This window comes from Nicotiana tabacum, chromosome 23 (assembly GCF_000715075.1).
Source record: "Nicotiana tabacum cultivar K326 chromosome 23, ASM71507v2, whole genome shotgun sequence".
NCBI lineage: Eukaryota > Viridiplantae > Streptophyta > Magnoliopsida > Solanales > Solanaceae > Nicotiana > Nicotiana tabacum.
The window spans coordinates 116,181,196-116,197,118 of record NC_134102.1 but is presented as its reverse complement, the minus strand read 5'-3'; the positions used below and the strand labels follow the sequence as shown (position 1 = coordinate 116,197,118).

Sequence of the window (15,923 nt, the reverse complement as noted above, 5' to 3'; positions counted from 1 at the left end):
TCTGTTACTCCATATCTTGCAAGTGTTGTCCCCCCTGTATTTAATACTTAAATTGTGAACGGAAAAAAAATTATGTTTATTCAAGAACTTGAAGCAATTTTACAACTCCCAATGTTTCACTTAATTTATGGAACCGAACAGAAGTTCACAGGCCTGTAGTCGAAGCCAGTATTACTTTTCAAACATAACATATCAGAGCATAGCTTGTAACACTTCTTTTTTTTTCTCGTTAAACTAACAATTTTTTTCTCTTGCTCATCCAGTCACTTAGATATCTTTCAAGTAACCAATAAAAAATGTGTCACTTCACTAACATTACTAGTAGATCCATTACTAAAATGAAATAAAGAGAAATGTCTTAGCTTTGCAAAAAATAGGCACACAAGTGCGATATTCTGATTCCAACATTCCTCAGATAAAGGGGGCATTGCAGAAAACCAGAACCTTATCCTTCACATTTTGAAATAATTCCAACAGCAAAAGGAAAAACTAACAAAGAAATCAATAAACTAACTAACTAGAGTTGCAACCCTAAATCAGAAACATTTCTAATCAACATCTCCAATCCACATCCTGGAATGGTTGTTATATACTACTACTACATTTTTTGCCTCTTAAGTTCTTACGACATCTCTCTGAACCGAGCAATGGCCTTCTTTTGTATCAGAGTCTTGTAACTGTCACCAGCCTGTACTTCAAGGTTTGGGTCCACCTTCTTGGGCTGATGACTTCCAAGTCCTGCTCTACGTTCAGATGCTTGAGCTTGGACTGGCTCTACCATACCACTTCCATCCTTCCCCAATCCCTGAATTCATGACAATAAAAGAAACCAAAAACAATTCCCAAAATACAGTGTTAGGCTTTGACATACGAGAAGGAATACCAATTTGCAGCCAGGGCATCACGAGCTCATACAAGTATACACACAAAATGCAGCATTAACCTCCCACATATTTTAGAAGAAAAAAAGGTTGTAACCCATAATAAACAATTCAGCAGCACCGGACCGATGAAATCGATATAAGCTTCTTTTTTATCAGTAAAATCAATATAAGGTTATTAGTTGGGATCCATATAGGGTACAAGGGAAGAACTAAATCTGTATTAAGTGATACCAATTAGTTGGAATATGTTATAGTAATATCAGCATGTTTACTTTAGGTCCAATGTTTTTATGAGTATTTTGGTCCTGTAAGAGATCTACAGGCTAGTGGAGAACTTCTAGTGCTTTTACTTCTATTTTTTTATTTTATTTTGATATAATATTGGACTAAGATGAGCTTAAATGGAGCGGTATGACCATTGAGGATCCATAAAGCCATCCCAACTTGCTTAGGGTTGAGGTGTAGTTATTGTAGTCGTAATTAGTACAAGGTTATCAACATTTTTAGATGAAGAAGATTATGAACAACATTTTTCTGCGATCAAATAGAAACGAAGTCTATGAAGAGTTGTAAGGTAAGAGATGATACCAAGCCCTCCTGCCATCCCATGTTGCGGAGCATACGGTTGCCCACATTACTCTCGTCGATAGCCCTGTCAGCAGAGATCACCTCAAAGCTCTGACTATTTGCTTCTGCACTACGTCCACCTCCAACACCAGGTGGGAAAGGTGTTGGATCAAAAACACCTCTTCTAGATGTTGAGTCTCGATCTTGAAGCCCAGCAATAATAGAAAACAAATTTTCTCACAAGTTAATACACATACCAAATCTAGCAACCACCATTGGAATCTTCATCTTTTGAAGTTTTCCAACTAAGCAAGGTCTGGACCTACGGAAAAGTTTTCAACTATGGAAGAATTGCATCCTATTACAGAAATGAAGATAAGACACTTACAAAAAACCATGGCGCATTAGAAACCTCAGGAAGAAAGGGAGGGTGGGATAGGAGGGAGGGAGAGAGGGAGAGAGATGCAAAGCTCAAACAAGCTGCATTAGCCCAAAATGTTGTGTGAATTCTTACTTGAATCTCCAGGATCTGATGCATCATCTCCAAAAGCTGAAGATGAACCATATAAGCTCCTCCGCTCAGCAGCACGATCTCGGTATGCAGTTGTAGTTTGAGACTGCTCCTTAATAGATGGAGGCTGCGATGGCATCTCTGAGAACCTTCTTTTACCACCTCCAGCGGGTACTGGGGGCATATAAGAACCCAATGCAGATGCATCTGTCCTAAAGGGCGCTGCAGAGGCATCTGGATTTGTTAATGAGGGAGCTGTGCTTGGTGGCATGGTATGTGAGGTGGATGAACTTCCAGATGATCCTGTATACAGGGTATCCGATTTCACCACTCCTAAACCAGAACCTCTTATTACGCCCTTCAGAATGCCCCCAGAGCTGTTAGTCACAGACCTAGGCCTATCCTGAGACTCAAAACTCACAGATTGAAAAGTTGAGTTTCCTGCAAGTCCTGGACTGGCTGTAGCATTCTCTCTAGCAGTCAAGGGCTCAGCTTTTAACTTGGTTTTTGCTGCAGGTCCTACTGAGTTAGATCTCTCTTCACCCACTGTCTGGTTGTCTTCAAGCGCCACGCGGGGAGCTTGACCTTCATGACTTCTTTGCTTCCACATTGACAATACATTATTCATTTTCTTCTTATTGGCAAGGATGCTGCTTTTTGAGGCAAGTTTTATCTCTTTTGCCTTCTCCTTCTCTTTCTTTTCAGCAGCTATTGCTGCAGAGGCAGCAGCCTGGATAGCGTCGGGTAGTGAGGCAGCTTTCTCACCAGCTACTACAATAGCTGGTGCAGATATAACAACTTTCTTAGTGTTTGAGCCATCAGATGATTTGGTAGCTTCAGTTTGTCCCTCTGCTGCTTTGGTGTCATTGTGATTGGTACATGGTACATATTGCTGAGTCTTCTGATCGTAAGTATACCAGATCCCATTGTTACCGTCATAATACAAACCTGCAAAGCAACAATAATTGCGATGGTGTCACATTTTACTTTTACCTACACCTGTAATTACGTCCTAGGGTTTATCAAGACCTTTTCATAATCCAGCTCCCAACACATACTCAAACTTGAGAAGAGAGGATCACTACAAGATGAAACAGAAATAGAAAGATAGTTTTTTCCCAAGTATAATTAATATAATAGCAGCAATAATCACATAAAAATAGGCTCAAACAAGACTGCCAGATGAAACACAAACCTCCTGAGAATGAAACCTAGCACGCCCTTAAAATAGGCAATTGGACAATATTTGGTTGAAGTTGGAGGGAAAAAAAAGAGTACTTGAAGTTGAAGTTATAAAAGAGATTTTGGAAGTTAATGTGTTCGGACATTAATTTCACTAGAAAAAATGAAGGTTGAAGATTGGCGAGTAAAAACAATTATTTCACTTGAAATGCCCCTCAAAGAAGTTTTCAACATTTCACCCGTATTTGAAATACTAAAGTTCCGTATTTACAAAATAATAAATGATATTTATGGCCAAACATAAGTGGAATTGGTAGATTATTGGACTGAGAAAATAAGACAGCAGGTGCACAACTCAGTTAAAGTCATTGTCATTCACCCCCCCCGGCCCACACACACAAAATAAAAATTTCCCCCTGATCATAGTATAGATTCTCATACAAAAGCAAAAGAAATAATGTGGAACCATTTTTTCCTACATGTGAAGAATTTTCAGATGGGCGACCTTTCACACTTAGCAGCTTACGAGCAAGGGACAGACATCTGAATGCCATCACAGTTCCGAGCAATTTTGAGACCAAATTTAGATGTACTGGACTATAATCTCTAATTGTTTATAATAAAAATCTCTATCCAGCCAAGTCTTCACGAGAAGAAACGGGCACCAAAATTGCACTAGCTTCTTACATTCAGGCATCTGACTTGAAGGACATTGAGATCTGCAACCTATCTACTAAATGGACCTCCGCAGTCTCACTTAGACTTCCGTACAACCCCATGGCACCCAAAAGGCACAAGACGTGAGCAGACAATGTCCACTATTTCATGTTACTTAGTTAAAAAACATCAGCTAATAATGTGTGCTTAACCAGACTTGGTTTATAAATGACACAGAGTGGACAGTGCTTTAACATAAACTGGAAACAAACCTGTATTCCCGTCATAATAAAAACCAGAAGCAGCATCATAATAATAGCCAGAGGCTTCATCCCAGACAAATCCAGATTGTGGAGCAGAATTTTGACCAGCAACTTCTCCACTGCGCTCTTGTCCACCGGTTGACAGTTTATCATCAGGATTATATTCTTTTGGTGCCCATCCAACAGCATCATACTACAAGCGTGGAGGAGGTATAATTAGACGTGTAACTTGACCTAATTCTATTGGATAATTATAGATGTGCTAACATGCATCAAATAACGCATCAACATTTTACAGTCTTCTATTGAAAGATGAACAGATGTCTGTCCAACCAACGTAAAAGAAAGCTACAAACTACATGATGCCTAAGCTATCATTTGGTGACACTCAAAGAAGCTACAAACTACATGATGCCTAAGCTATCATTTGGTGACACTCAAAGCTCATTCTTTGCAGCAATAGTCTCCCCATCTCACCCACCCACCCCCAACCCTGCCGCGAAACAGAACAGAATTATGAAATGAAACCGTTGCATATGGATAAAAACAACAATAGTTAGCTTTTACTCCCATTTATTCCAAACAATTACCCCCCATCCCCCATCCCCACCCCCACCCCCAAAAAAAAAGTAGAGCGCAGTGTCAGCTTAATTAAGTGAAATTAATAAAATTGATTTGTAAAAGCACAGGGATTCTAATGATCTGCAGAAAGTACCAAAAAAGGAATACAACATCGGAAGTCTTCAATACATTTGAGAAATGGATGAATAATGTTTCTAAATTTGAGAAATGGATGACATATCTTAAGTTATTCGATTGATACACTCTGACCAACTGCATGAGATGTATTTAATCAACTTGCAGCAATTTAGAAAAGCTACTAAGCAGGTATGAATGGAAGGAATTCACCCATTCAGGCTAAAATTACTTGTTCAAGGCCATCTCTCTCTAACAAAGGTATCTGTAGGCAGCATATCGCCCAACATAACAAAAATTTATTTATAAATGGAACCAGCTCCCAGCCCTCAAAAAAATGAACAGAGCTATAACCAAGGTAAAGAGTAAGAGAACCTGTTGAGCAAAAGTTGCTGCTTCAATAGCAGCAGCTGCAAGGCTACTAGTCTGAGAAGCATTTGATCCTGGTCCAAGGATACTTTTTGCATATGCAACTCTAAGAATCTGTCCATTCTTCTCCAATGTTGTACCATTTGTTGCTTCAAGAGCTTTAGTAGCTTCCTCCACCTGAAATATGCGAAAATAGCACAATAAAGATAAAACATTTTCCTTCAGAAAAAGATCGACTTCCTACTACAGACTTCATCCAATTTGTTCATTGACAAATAAAGACTAGCATCTTTACAGGGAACAAGCCTCTAAGTCATGCAGAAAATGGAAATATTATACATGACTGGCAAAATACTATATGAAGAGAACATGAATCACCTTGTATGTTTTTCCCTTTTGTGAATGAAACCCTTACTCATCCAGAAAAAACAGAAGGAAAAACATAATGACATTCATGTTCCTAATCACCAATATAATCAACAAAAAGAATGTTTTACACAAACTTCTCAAAATGAAAATATCATATAAATTTTCCCATGGCCAACCCAAAAGAAGGATGCCTACTATTGATGCTCCGTGCCGTATATGAATATTCAATCACTTCAATAACCACCAAAACTAAACGTACCGAATAGAAGTGCACAAAAGCAAATCCCCTCGAGACGTGAGTGAACTTGTCTCTGACAAGACGAAGATCCTGCACATATTAAGTTGTTAGACAGCTAGATAGGAGCCAGGAAGCACAAAAGAAGGGCAAAGATGATAAGAAAAAATAATTCACCTTAATAGGAGCATGTTTGGAAAATTCATAACGAAGCATCTCCTCATCTGCATTTTCATCTAATCCACGGACAACCAAGACATGCGTGGGACCTGATAAAGTATCAAATTAAGATCAATCCAACTATGCTAATTAAGTTCCTGTTTGAGGAATTGGAGAACCTCTTAATCAGGATTTGGTGGGAAAGCACTCCTGTTCTTTTCTAAAAATCCTAGTTTGGCAAGAACCTGATCATTGTTTTTGGGATCAAGCTAATCCTGACTCCTGAGATGGCCTTAAGCTGAATTTGGTCCAAAGAATACGGCCTAAAAGTCTGGAGTTGTGACCACATCTTTTAATTTTCCCTACCCAAAAGTAATTACCACCTTTATACCTATTTCTCTTCCCATTTTCTCTCTTTCCTCAATAAAAGTAATAACATGCCAAACCAAGATTAAGTAAAATCCTAAGTAACCTTTACATTTTAAAAGACAAGGACTGACCGCGAATTAGATTATACTGGATATAAATTGCTTTTAAGATCGGTTGGATTCAATCTATTCCATACTTGGAACTTCCAAACAGAACCTAGATATGAGCTGAACAAATCATATATTAGTAACCTGCTTCGCCTCTCCTCCCCAGAGAGCTAGAGTTGGATGATGCCATGTCTGCTGGAGGAGCATCATCTGTCCGTGGCTCATTACACTGTTTCAAAGAGGAGAAAACAGGATCACGCATAGCTATCATACGATGATACCAAGAAAAAACTTGTGCGCTGGAGCTATATTACTATAATAACTTTATGCATCCATGAACAACTCAGCCAAGATATTTGTCAGACTGCAGATAAAGAAAATATCTGATCGGTGTAAAGTATAAAAAAACAAGACTACCCAAAAGTACTCTATTACTATTTTGAACACAAACAGCAGCATCCTTAACTCCAACTCTCTGTTCACAAACCATTGCATACAAGACATATTTGCATCTTTTAATTAGATCAACATTGATAGCAAATGTAGTTCAGTCTTCAATCAATAAAAATGGCATACATGTACATTTCATATAAGTTGTATATACACAAAAGAGCAGGGGCTGTGACGATGCAACTATTTTTCCCAGCAAACATGTGCAAATATTGTTTTCTTAAAGGAAAAAAAACAAAATTGAACATGAACAGCGAAAATATAAAAAATTACCATCTAGGAAAGATGATAAAAATCATGTGTGTGCGCATGTATGTTGGATAATGGGTGGATTCGATCAAAGTCGAAGCAATTTACAAGTTTCATAATAAATTATCGTCTTCCTCTTACAATAGAATTTTAAGGTAATGAAATCCCTTTATCAACAGAGATTATCAACAGAAATCCCTTTATCAACAGAGATTATCTTCTTCCTCAGACTTCATCAATGATCACTTTCTCATTGATCTTCCTCTGTCAGGGGAAAGGTTTACTTGGGCCAGGGCGGAGGATTCCAACTCAAGGTCTAGACTTGATAGATTTCTGATATCGCCCTCCTGGGATGAGCCGGTGCCGAATGTGCTGCAGATTCCTTTACCTAGGCTGACTTCGGATCAATTGCCTATCTTGCTAGATGGATGCAGAGGGAGGGGGTGTGCTCCCTTCCGATTCGAGAGCATGTGGTTGAAAGTGCCAGGATTTGGTGACAAATTGAAAGAATGGTGGATAAGCTACAAGGTATCAGGGTCACCTTCATTCCGTCTGTCGAAGAAACTCAAATTGCTCAAGGGAGATATTATTAGGTGGAATAAAGAGGTTTTCGGGAGGGTAGAGGTCAAAATGAGGAAGCTTATGCATGAATTGGGGGAATTAGAGAGAGGGGAAGGGGCGAGGGAGCTAGATAAATCTGAGAAAGCGAGATTTGGGGAGGTTAAGAGGGAAATAGTCGAGTTAGCAATAGCGCAGTAGACTAGTTGGCGGCAAAAATCAGGGGCGCTCTGGTTAAAGGAGGGGGATTCGAATACCAAGTTTTTCCACAGGGTTGCGGTTGCAAATCGAAGGAGAAACTTCATAGAGTCCTTAGTTGTGGATGGGGTGAGGATTGAGGGAGAGGAGGAGGTAAAAGGGGCGATAGTGGGGTTTTATGAGAACTTATACAAAGAGAAAGTTAGTTGGAGGCCTACTTTGGGGGGCATAGAGTTCAACCACATAGGGGAGGAAGACAGTGAGTAGCTAGAAAGAGCTTTCGAGGAGGAGGAGGTGCACGATGTTGTGTCAAGTTGTGCTGGTGATAAGGTCCTCGGGCCTGATGGCTTCTCCTTGGCCTTCTTCCAGCTTTGTTGGGACACCATTAAGGGGGAGTTGATGGAAGCCATTGAATACTTCCACGTGAATGGTGCTTTCGAGAAAAGTATCAATGCTTCTTTTATTACTATTGTGCCTAAGAAAGAAGGCGCATCTTGTATCAGAGACTACAGGCCTATCAGTCTCGTAGGGAGCATTTATAAGATTATTTCTAAAGTGCTCTCCAACATACTCAAGAAGGTTCTTGACGTGTCTGTTTCGTCCTCCCAGAATGCGTTTGTGGAAAGTAGGCAGATCCTGGATGCTGCTCTGGTGGCAAATGACCTTGTAGACTCCAGAAGGAAAAATAGAGAACCCGGCGTACTGTGCAAGTTGGACCTTGAGAAGGCTTTCGACCATGTCAATTGGGAGTTCCTGGACTTCATTATGAAATGGATGGGGTTTTGTGAAAGATGAAGGGGATGGATCAAGTTCTGCATTTCCTCAGTCAGATTCTCTGTCCTGGTTAATGGTAGCCCGTGTGGTTTCCTTGGCAGCTCCAGGGGTCTCAAGCAAGGTGACCCCCCATCCCTCATGTTATTCATTTTAGTGATAGATGCTCTGAGTGAAATGATGGATCGTGCAGCGGGTGGAGGCTTCTTGAGAGGATTCTCAGCTCCGATCGGGGTGCTCAGTGCCCGAAGAGTCTCTCATTTGCTTTTTGCGGATGACACCCTGGTTTTCTGTGATGCCGATATGGATCAGTTGACCTGCCTGAAGCAGGTACTGCAGTGGTTTCAGATAGTATCAGGACTCAAAATCAACCTCGGCAAGTGTGAGATTTTCCCGATAGGTGAGGTTGCTAACATTGATGATGTGTCTCACGTTCTCGGATGCAAGTTGGGCTCTCTTCCCACTACTTACCTGGGTCTACCATTGGGCGTTTTGCATAAGGATACTACGGTTTGGAATCCAGTCATTGAAAGGGTTGAAAAAAGATGAGCAGGCTGGCAGAAACGGTACTTGTCAAAAGGCAGTAAGTGCTTATCAAAAGCACTTTGTCGAGTATCCCTACCTATTACTTGTCCATGTTGCAAGCTCCTGTGAGCATCACAGAAAAACTGGAGCGGCTTCAAAGGAATTTTCTTTGGGATGTGGCGGATGGAACTAGAAAGTTTCATCTAGTGAATTGGCAGACAATCACTTCCCCAAAGAAGTGGGGTGGACTTGGAGTAAAAGATCTTAGGGCATTCAACAGAGGTTTGCCGGGGAAGTGGCTGTGGAATCGGGGTAGAAGAGCATGCTCTATGGAGGGAGGTCATAGTAGAAAAGTACGATTCCACGGGAGGGGGTTGGAGGACCAAGGCAATCACAGCACCGTTCGGGTGTGGCATGTGGAGGAACATCATGAAGAACTTGGAAGCTTTCTATGGCAACATCACATACAGGGTGGGAGATGGAAGGAGAATCAGCTTTTGAAATCACAGGTGTGTGGAGAGGATACTCTGAGGGTCTCTTTCCCCCACGTCTTCAGAGTTTCAAACCAGAAGGAATTGATGGTCCAACAGATTCGCAAGGAGCATGAAGGGGGTAGTATGGGACCTCTCATTTAGAAGGAACATGCAAGATTGGGAGATTGTGGAGCTCCAAGATTTGTCGGCACTGCTATATATGCAAGACAGGTCCCAGCCATCTTGTGTGGCGATGATTTGTTCACCGTAAAGTAATTTTAGAGAGTATGTTGGCGAGAGAGGAGGCTACTTTTCCATACTCATCGATCTGGATTCCTAAGGCGCCCAAGAAGGTGTGCTTTTTTGCATGGCTAGCAGCGAGGGGAGTGATCTTAACAGCTGAAAATCTGCGAAAGTGAGTTATTACACTTGTTAGTTGGTGCTACATGTGTAAAAGCTCAAGGAAAGAAGTTGATCATCTTCTGCTGCATTGCCCTGTGTCCTGGGGTTTGTGGAGGGCAATCTTGAATCTTTTTGGTGTTCAATGGGTGATGCCAAACACTGTAAAAGAAATGCTATATAGCTGGGCCGATTTCCATAGAAGAAGCAAGCAAAAGGCGTAGAAGCTCGCCCCGTTAGCTCTCATGTGGATAGTCTGGGGAGAGAGAAATAGGAGAGTTTTTGAGGGGATTGAGTCTCCGTTTTCACATCTTAAAAATAGTCTTTTATCTTTGATCACTTTTTGGTGCACACATATAGCCCCTACTTGTGTAGAAGATTGGGCGTCTTTTGTAGAGAATCATGTTCTGATGTAAATTCTCTACTTTTTGGTATACTTCTTGTATGCGGGAGTTTTTTTCTCCCTTTTGATTAATACAATTTACCTTATCAAAAAAAAAATTATCAACTAACAAGGTAAAGTTATAAGAGTACTATAAGAATAGGATTAAAAATAAGAACCTGAAAACAAGATGTTCGCCGTGCAAAATTCACACATCCACAGATGGTGCACATCCAATCAGATGGAACAGTGATACTCCGATGGTTACCATGGTTAGATCTTGAAGCACTGTCTAGACTACCAGGCCCACCGGGCCCTCCAGTTGGCTTGCTACTGCCAAACAACAAATTAGAGGTCTGTTAATTCAAACTTTGCAGCGCTACCAGAACATATTATTCAGAAACGCCAAGAGCAATTTCTAAAACTACTGAAAAACATGGTAACTCTACTACTAAGAAAACGGACATTGCAGCTTGTCTGATAATTGCAGAAAATAAAAGATGAAAACAATCGGAAGTTGAAGAAATAATAATTATTGTCCTGATTTGGGGCCTAGCGGGTATATTTTCCTTTTTTGAAGGAAGAGAACACTTCCTGTTCTCTTTTACTCCCTTACCTTCCCTAATTTGCAGGCAGCGTCAAAGTTCAAGGAAAAAGAATAAAAGGGATGATGACTTTGATATAACATGAAGGGAGTGCCGCAGTTGCAGTGACAAAGCCCAAAGAACTGATGGTTCAAGAAAGCTTGAATAAATTTACTCAAAAAGGGTGCTCCAAATTTGACCCCAAACAGAAACTAAACCCTAAATGTGCAAGATAAAGTAACACTTGGTGCATTGTACCCTTGGCTTCACTAAACAATCTTGCAAAGTATGAACTGGCAGTGATAATAAAGATAACAAAATCAGTACTCTCCTATGCAACAAAATAATATTTACCTGTACTCGAAGAAAAGCTTCCTACCATCCACAACTAGACCCTCATCCCCAAGTTTATCCATCATTGCTTGCGCCGCACCCTATTTCACAGCACTAAGCTCAATTCTGTGCTAGAATGAAATGGAAAATATGACATTTGCATATAATTTTATTTTCCATACCACTGAAGGGAAATCAATAAAGGCAAATCCGCGAGAAATGCCAGAATTTCGTTCTTTGATCACACGAACATGGCGTAGGGGCCCCCACTCAGCCTAAAGGAAAAAAAGCATACAAAAGGAGAGAAATTTGATGAGCACAAATACAGCAAAACTGAGTGGGCGACAAGTAGCACATAGAGAGTTGAGCGAGAACAAGAGATTGATAGAGAGAGTACAAGGATCTGATACAAATCTTCTTCGGTCGTTTTCTGTGAAAGGCCTTTGACAACAACAGTCGCTGAAGGGGCCTACATTTAAATAGCAGAACCCATGAGCGCTTCTACCATAAACGCAAATGGGATATGCAATGTATGAAACATACCACAGAATAATTGTCATGGTATCTTTTATCATCACGATCTCTTCGTCTCTCACTTCTATCATATCGGCCATCATCATAACTGTCCTCTCTATGACTGCGACTATGACTTCGACTTCGAGGAGATCTTGATCTCAGGCGATCATCACGACCACGAGAACGTGAGCGGGAATGCTCCTGTCTTCTATATGGACTCGGATCCCTCTCACGACTTGATTCTTTGTCACGTCCACGCTCACGGGATTCACGTCGTCTCCAATTACCATCTTTCCCACTGCCTCTTTCATAGTCTGAGTCATAACTATATCTACTGTACTCATAGTCCCTTTCGTGGCTATCCTCCCTGTTCAGGTGCGCCATACGATGTTTGTAGTCATAATCATCATAGGGGTAGTCGTCACGCTCACGTCCCGAATACCTAGCAGGCCTGTCAAATCCAGTATCAGTGTAGTTGTCAAAACTGCATAAACCATCTCTGAATGTGTTAATCTCATGATACTTATCAGCTTCACAAATTTCATGATATGAATCAACATACAGCTTCTCATGCCTCCTGGAATCTCTCTCCACAGGATACTCTTCTTCATAACTTCTTCTCCTTGTTTGAGGCCAGTGTCCAACTGCTGGTGGCGGATGAGAGTAGTGCTCTCCTTCCAGTATATCACGGTGATAGGCACCCCGTGAGTAAACACCATCCCTCGAAAATCTATCATCTAGAAACCTCCTGTCATCATAAGAACCACCAGCCCTGCAAGAAAACCATGAGGCAAAGGCCAATAGGAAAAGGCAAAGAAATAATGGAAGAAAATGAAGTGTCAAGTACCAACATAATAGGCAGTACATTAAAGATTTTGAATAGTTCTATTACATGTTCATGCAGCAAATGTGACAAGTAAAGTATTAGAAAAATTAATTTATCATCAAGCAAAATTAATTTATCATCAAGCAATTTGATTACCCTTTTGGTGAGAGATGATAACACTCACCGGAAATCTGGCTCATGAACTCCTCTATAACCCTCCAAAGCCTGTGGATTCAAGAGAATAAGTTGTGTCAGCAAGTTATAATCAAGGATGGAAGTTTAGGCAAATCCATTCCACATCCTCACTCTCCCATGGCTTTCATTCATTGTTCTTTAAGAGATGCTGGAAAATTTTTGGACAATCACATGATCCTAGTTTCTTGTCTATCATCCATTATGTGATTAAGAAGGAAACCACAATTACGCTGTTATTTTCCCATCCATGATGGGGCCCATATCGACCAGGATCCATTTCTTGCAAGAGCCACTGGTGTTATCCCTGCAAAACTCTTGATGTTCTTTTTTGAAGTTTCAGCAGCAAGATGACTGTAAGGCTTTCCTGTAATGCATGCACAAATAGATAGTCAAGCCATCATGAACCAGGAAACAATCTTCATGATTTGGCCTCCCCTTTACTGGACTCCTCAAAATCAAAATCTTCCCAGAACAACTCTTGAAACATTGTAATGCACAACTAAGATCTTCATGTAGGAATCATCAGATATAATGTTACTGAATATCATCTGAACCTGAAGAGATTACTAATCCCAAGGCAAAAGATATGGGTTCTCTTGTTCAAAAATAGAAAGCCACATGATAACTTTCCCAGTACAAAGGACATCACCACGTCAAAAAAAAAGGTGATAGGATTACCCAATGAAAGTAATTCCTATCTGTGAAAAGTAGACGATGATATGCATTTGTAAGGGTGAAACCACTATGCACTAGTCAATTAGAAAGTCCAAAGATATATGATATTTGGGAGTAGAGATCCATGCGGAGCTCAAAATACATCAATTATAAGCTCAGAAGTTACTGTAAGAACGGACATGTGGAGACCCCAAAGTGGTAACTTTTTCTTCAAACCATGCATGGCCTAGTATGAGAACAGAATGCTTATGAACCAGCATTCCAGAAGGATAAGGAATAACCTCACTATTGAGTCTTGTATATCGCTCCTCACATGAAAACAGATGGGCACGTATATATTAGTCAAAATCTCCACGTATACCTCGTCTATTGAACAGGATAGAAGCTAGAGTCAAGGCAGTGATCCATGGAGATACAGTTGTTCATATAAAAAAATAAAAAGAGTTTTAAAAGTGTAACAGCACAATAGAATTGCTGATTGCACTTCACTATACTACCGACCTTTCTTTGCAAACTTAAATGCTGTTTCAGCATTATAGATAACAAAAAGTGTGGAAACTAGTGTCCGCGCTCAGGATATGCTTAGAGGGACACAATAGTTAAGAGTAAAGTGAGGACACAGTGTGAGGTAAGCCATGAGCAGACAAACACCGGTGTCAGTAACGGCAAAAAAAAAAAAAAAAAAAAATGCGGCACAAAATCAGTCATAATGGACCATTAACTCTATACAAACATTTCAAGCTCTCACATCAAGTAACTACAAAGTAACAATAATCACAACAACACCAACAGAAATTAAAACCACAAGAAATAAAAGAAAAATTACATCCAACGCTATGTAACATACGACAATAACTTTGTACATATTGTTGAATAATGATCTAGGTAAATAAATAAAAAAAAATCTTTTTTTTTCTTTATTCCTTTTTTTTAAACCGAGAAATCCCCGAGCGCCAGCGCATGGTACAAAACCCAGGCGAATAATGTCCCTGCCCCTCTACCCTTCTCCACTCAAATTTAAGGCTTTTGTCTACTGCAGTGTTAAAAAATACTGTAATTCTGTTTTGTTTACTCCTTTTTTTATAACCGAGAAATCATCTTTTTTTCTTTATTCCTTTCAATCCAAAAGTTGATTATCACTACCCAAAATAGGGTAGTAGAACCTATATAAATAGGAGCCATTGACTTTGAAGTCTGAACATAACGCCAATTAATTTTTAAAAAAAAAATTTATAACGATGAACAGATGCACAAATTGATTACCAATAGTCCCTCAAAACAACCAGAGAAATTAACACATTAAACTACAAGTTAGCTCGCAAAATCACCGAAAAAGCCATAAATTATGGATATGAAGCTTAATTTAAACCGTGAGAAATAGAAAACAAAATTACAACCCAATTCACAAGAGTAGAATTGAAAAATTTTGGGGAGAGGGGATTAGGGTTTTGGTTTGGAGAAATTAGAGATGGAGGAATAAAGAGGGGATCTTACAAATCGGATTTTTTAAAAACGATCGCCGATGAGTCGCCTGAGCAATGTTTCGCCACCGATAGAAAAAGCTGCGTCAAGTGTTAACTCGACGGAAGAACAAACTCTGCTTTAACGTGAAATTGCAGCGTATTCGATAAACGTAGGATTTTACACAAATAGCCACTGAGAAAAGTTTGGGCTCGTGAGCTCGAAATCGCTAAATGACATGTAGCCACTCAAAGGCCTCGTTTGTTTGCACTTGAATCTTAATTATTTATATCTTAAACATTAAATGTGTTTGTTTTAAAATTTTAAATCTTAATTATTCAAATTTTAATCATTAAATTTATTTACTTTTTTTACTTCGCAATTACTTAATGAGTCTGAATAGGTCTGTATAATTAAGATGCATAACACAGACTTAATTTCATTAAGATGCTATCAGTCATATTCATTATTAATTATCGTCACCGCCTACCATTATCAACTAACACCATGCCACCACCACCACCACCATACTCAACCACAATCACCACCATCATAGCTGCCACTATAATCGACTGCCACCACCCGCCATCCATACCACTCACACCACAATCATTCTCAACCACAAACACTCATCCACCTCAACTACCACAACTAATCATCCCATCACCATCAACTAACCGGCACTACCCACCATTATAAACTACCACCATTATAAACTACATTCCTCAATCACAACTATCACCACCCCCCGCCATTATTAACTATCATCACTCACCACCACCATCAACCAAACCTACCACCGCCTCTAGTGGGCATTCACAAGCAACATTGTTAGCCATCTCTACCAGCAACAACTATATTTTAAAAAAATTATATATTTTATTGATAGAATATTAGATTAATTAGTATTTCATTTGAATTTTATGTTTATTAATTTTCAAATAAAGATAAATTTTATAT

The 15,923-nt window shown here is 39.8% G+C and overlaps 1 protein-coding gene across 6 annotated transcripts; it reads right to left on the bottom strand.

The window, feature by feature from the left end:
- Window positions 1-427: 427 nt before the first annotated feature.
- LOC107779923 (SUPPRESSOR OF ABI3-5) lies at window positions 428-15,222 on the bottom strand. 6 transcript variants are annotated; one of them, XR_012705940.1, is made up of 17 exons: window positions 14,997-15,222; window positions 13,057-13,191; window positions 12,817-12,857; window positions 12,369-12,578; window positions 11,834-12,257; window positions 11,688-11,759; window positions 11,473-11,565; window positions 11,312-11,391; window positions 10,553-10,706; window positions 6,513-6,597; window positions 5,911-6,002; window positions 5,758-5,826; window positions 5,136-5,306; window positions 4,074-4,257; window positions 1,966-2,910; window positions 1,473-1,809; window positions 428-805 (listed from the first exon to the last, which is right to left on the bottom strand). XR_012705940.1 is itself a non-coding variant. In XM_075246330.1 (17 exons), exons 2-17 carry the CDS (start codon window positions 13,102-13,104, stop codon window positions 623-625), a joined length of 3,033 nt encoding a protein of 1,010 aa, XP_075102431.1. In that variant the 5' UTR covers window positions 13,105-13,191; window positions 14,997-15,222; the 3' UTR covers window positions 428-622. The 6 variants fall into 6 exon arrangements, 5 of the variants coding, with proteins under 5 accessions (XP_075102431.1, XP_075102432.1, XP_075102433.1 ...); XM_075246330.1 differs by having other exon boundaries at window positions 1,473-1,654; XM_075246331.1 differs by having other exon boundaries at window positions 1,473-1,654; window positions 10,553-10,703.
- Between the last annotated feature and the right edge of the window lie 701 nt (window positions 15,223-15,923).

Excerpts from the sequence above, each read along its gene's own strand:
- LOC107779923 (XM_075246329.1), bottom strand. The coding sequence starts at position 13,104 with ATGGATCCTGGTCGATATGGGCCCCATCATGGATGGGAAAATAACAGC. Across the intron at positions 12,858-13,056 it reads ATGGATGGGAAAATAACAGC|GCTTTGGAGGGTTATAGAGG; the intron begins GTAATTGTGGTT and ends TTGAATCCACAG. Across the intron at positions 11,760-11,833 it reads ACCATGACAATTATTCTGTG|GCCCCTTCAGCGACTGTTGT; the intron begins GTATGTTTCATA and ends ATTTAAATGTAG.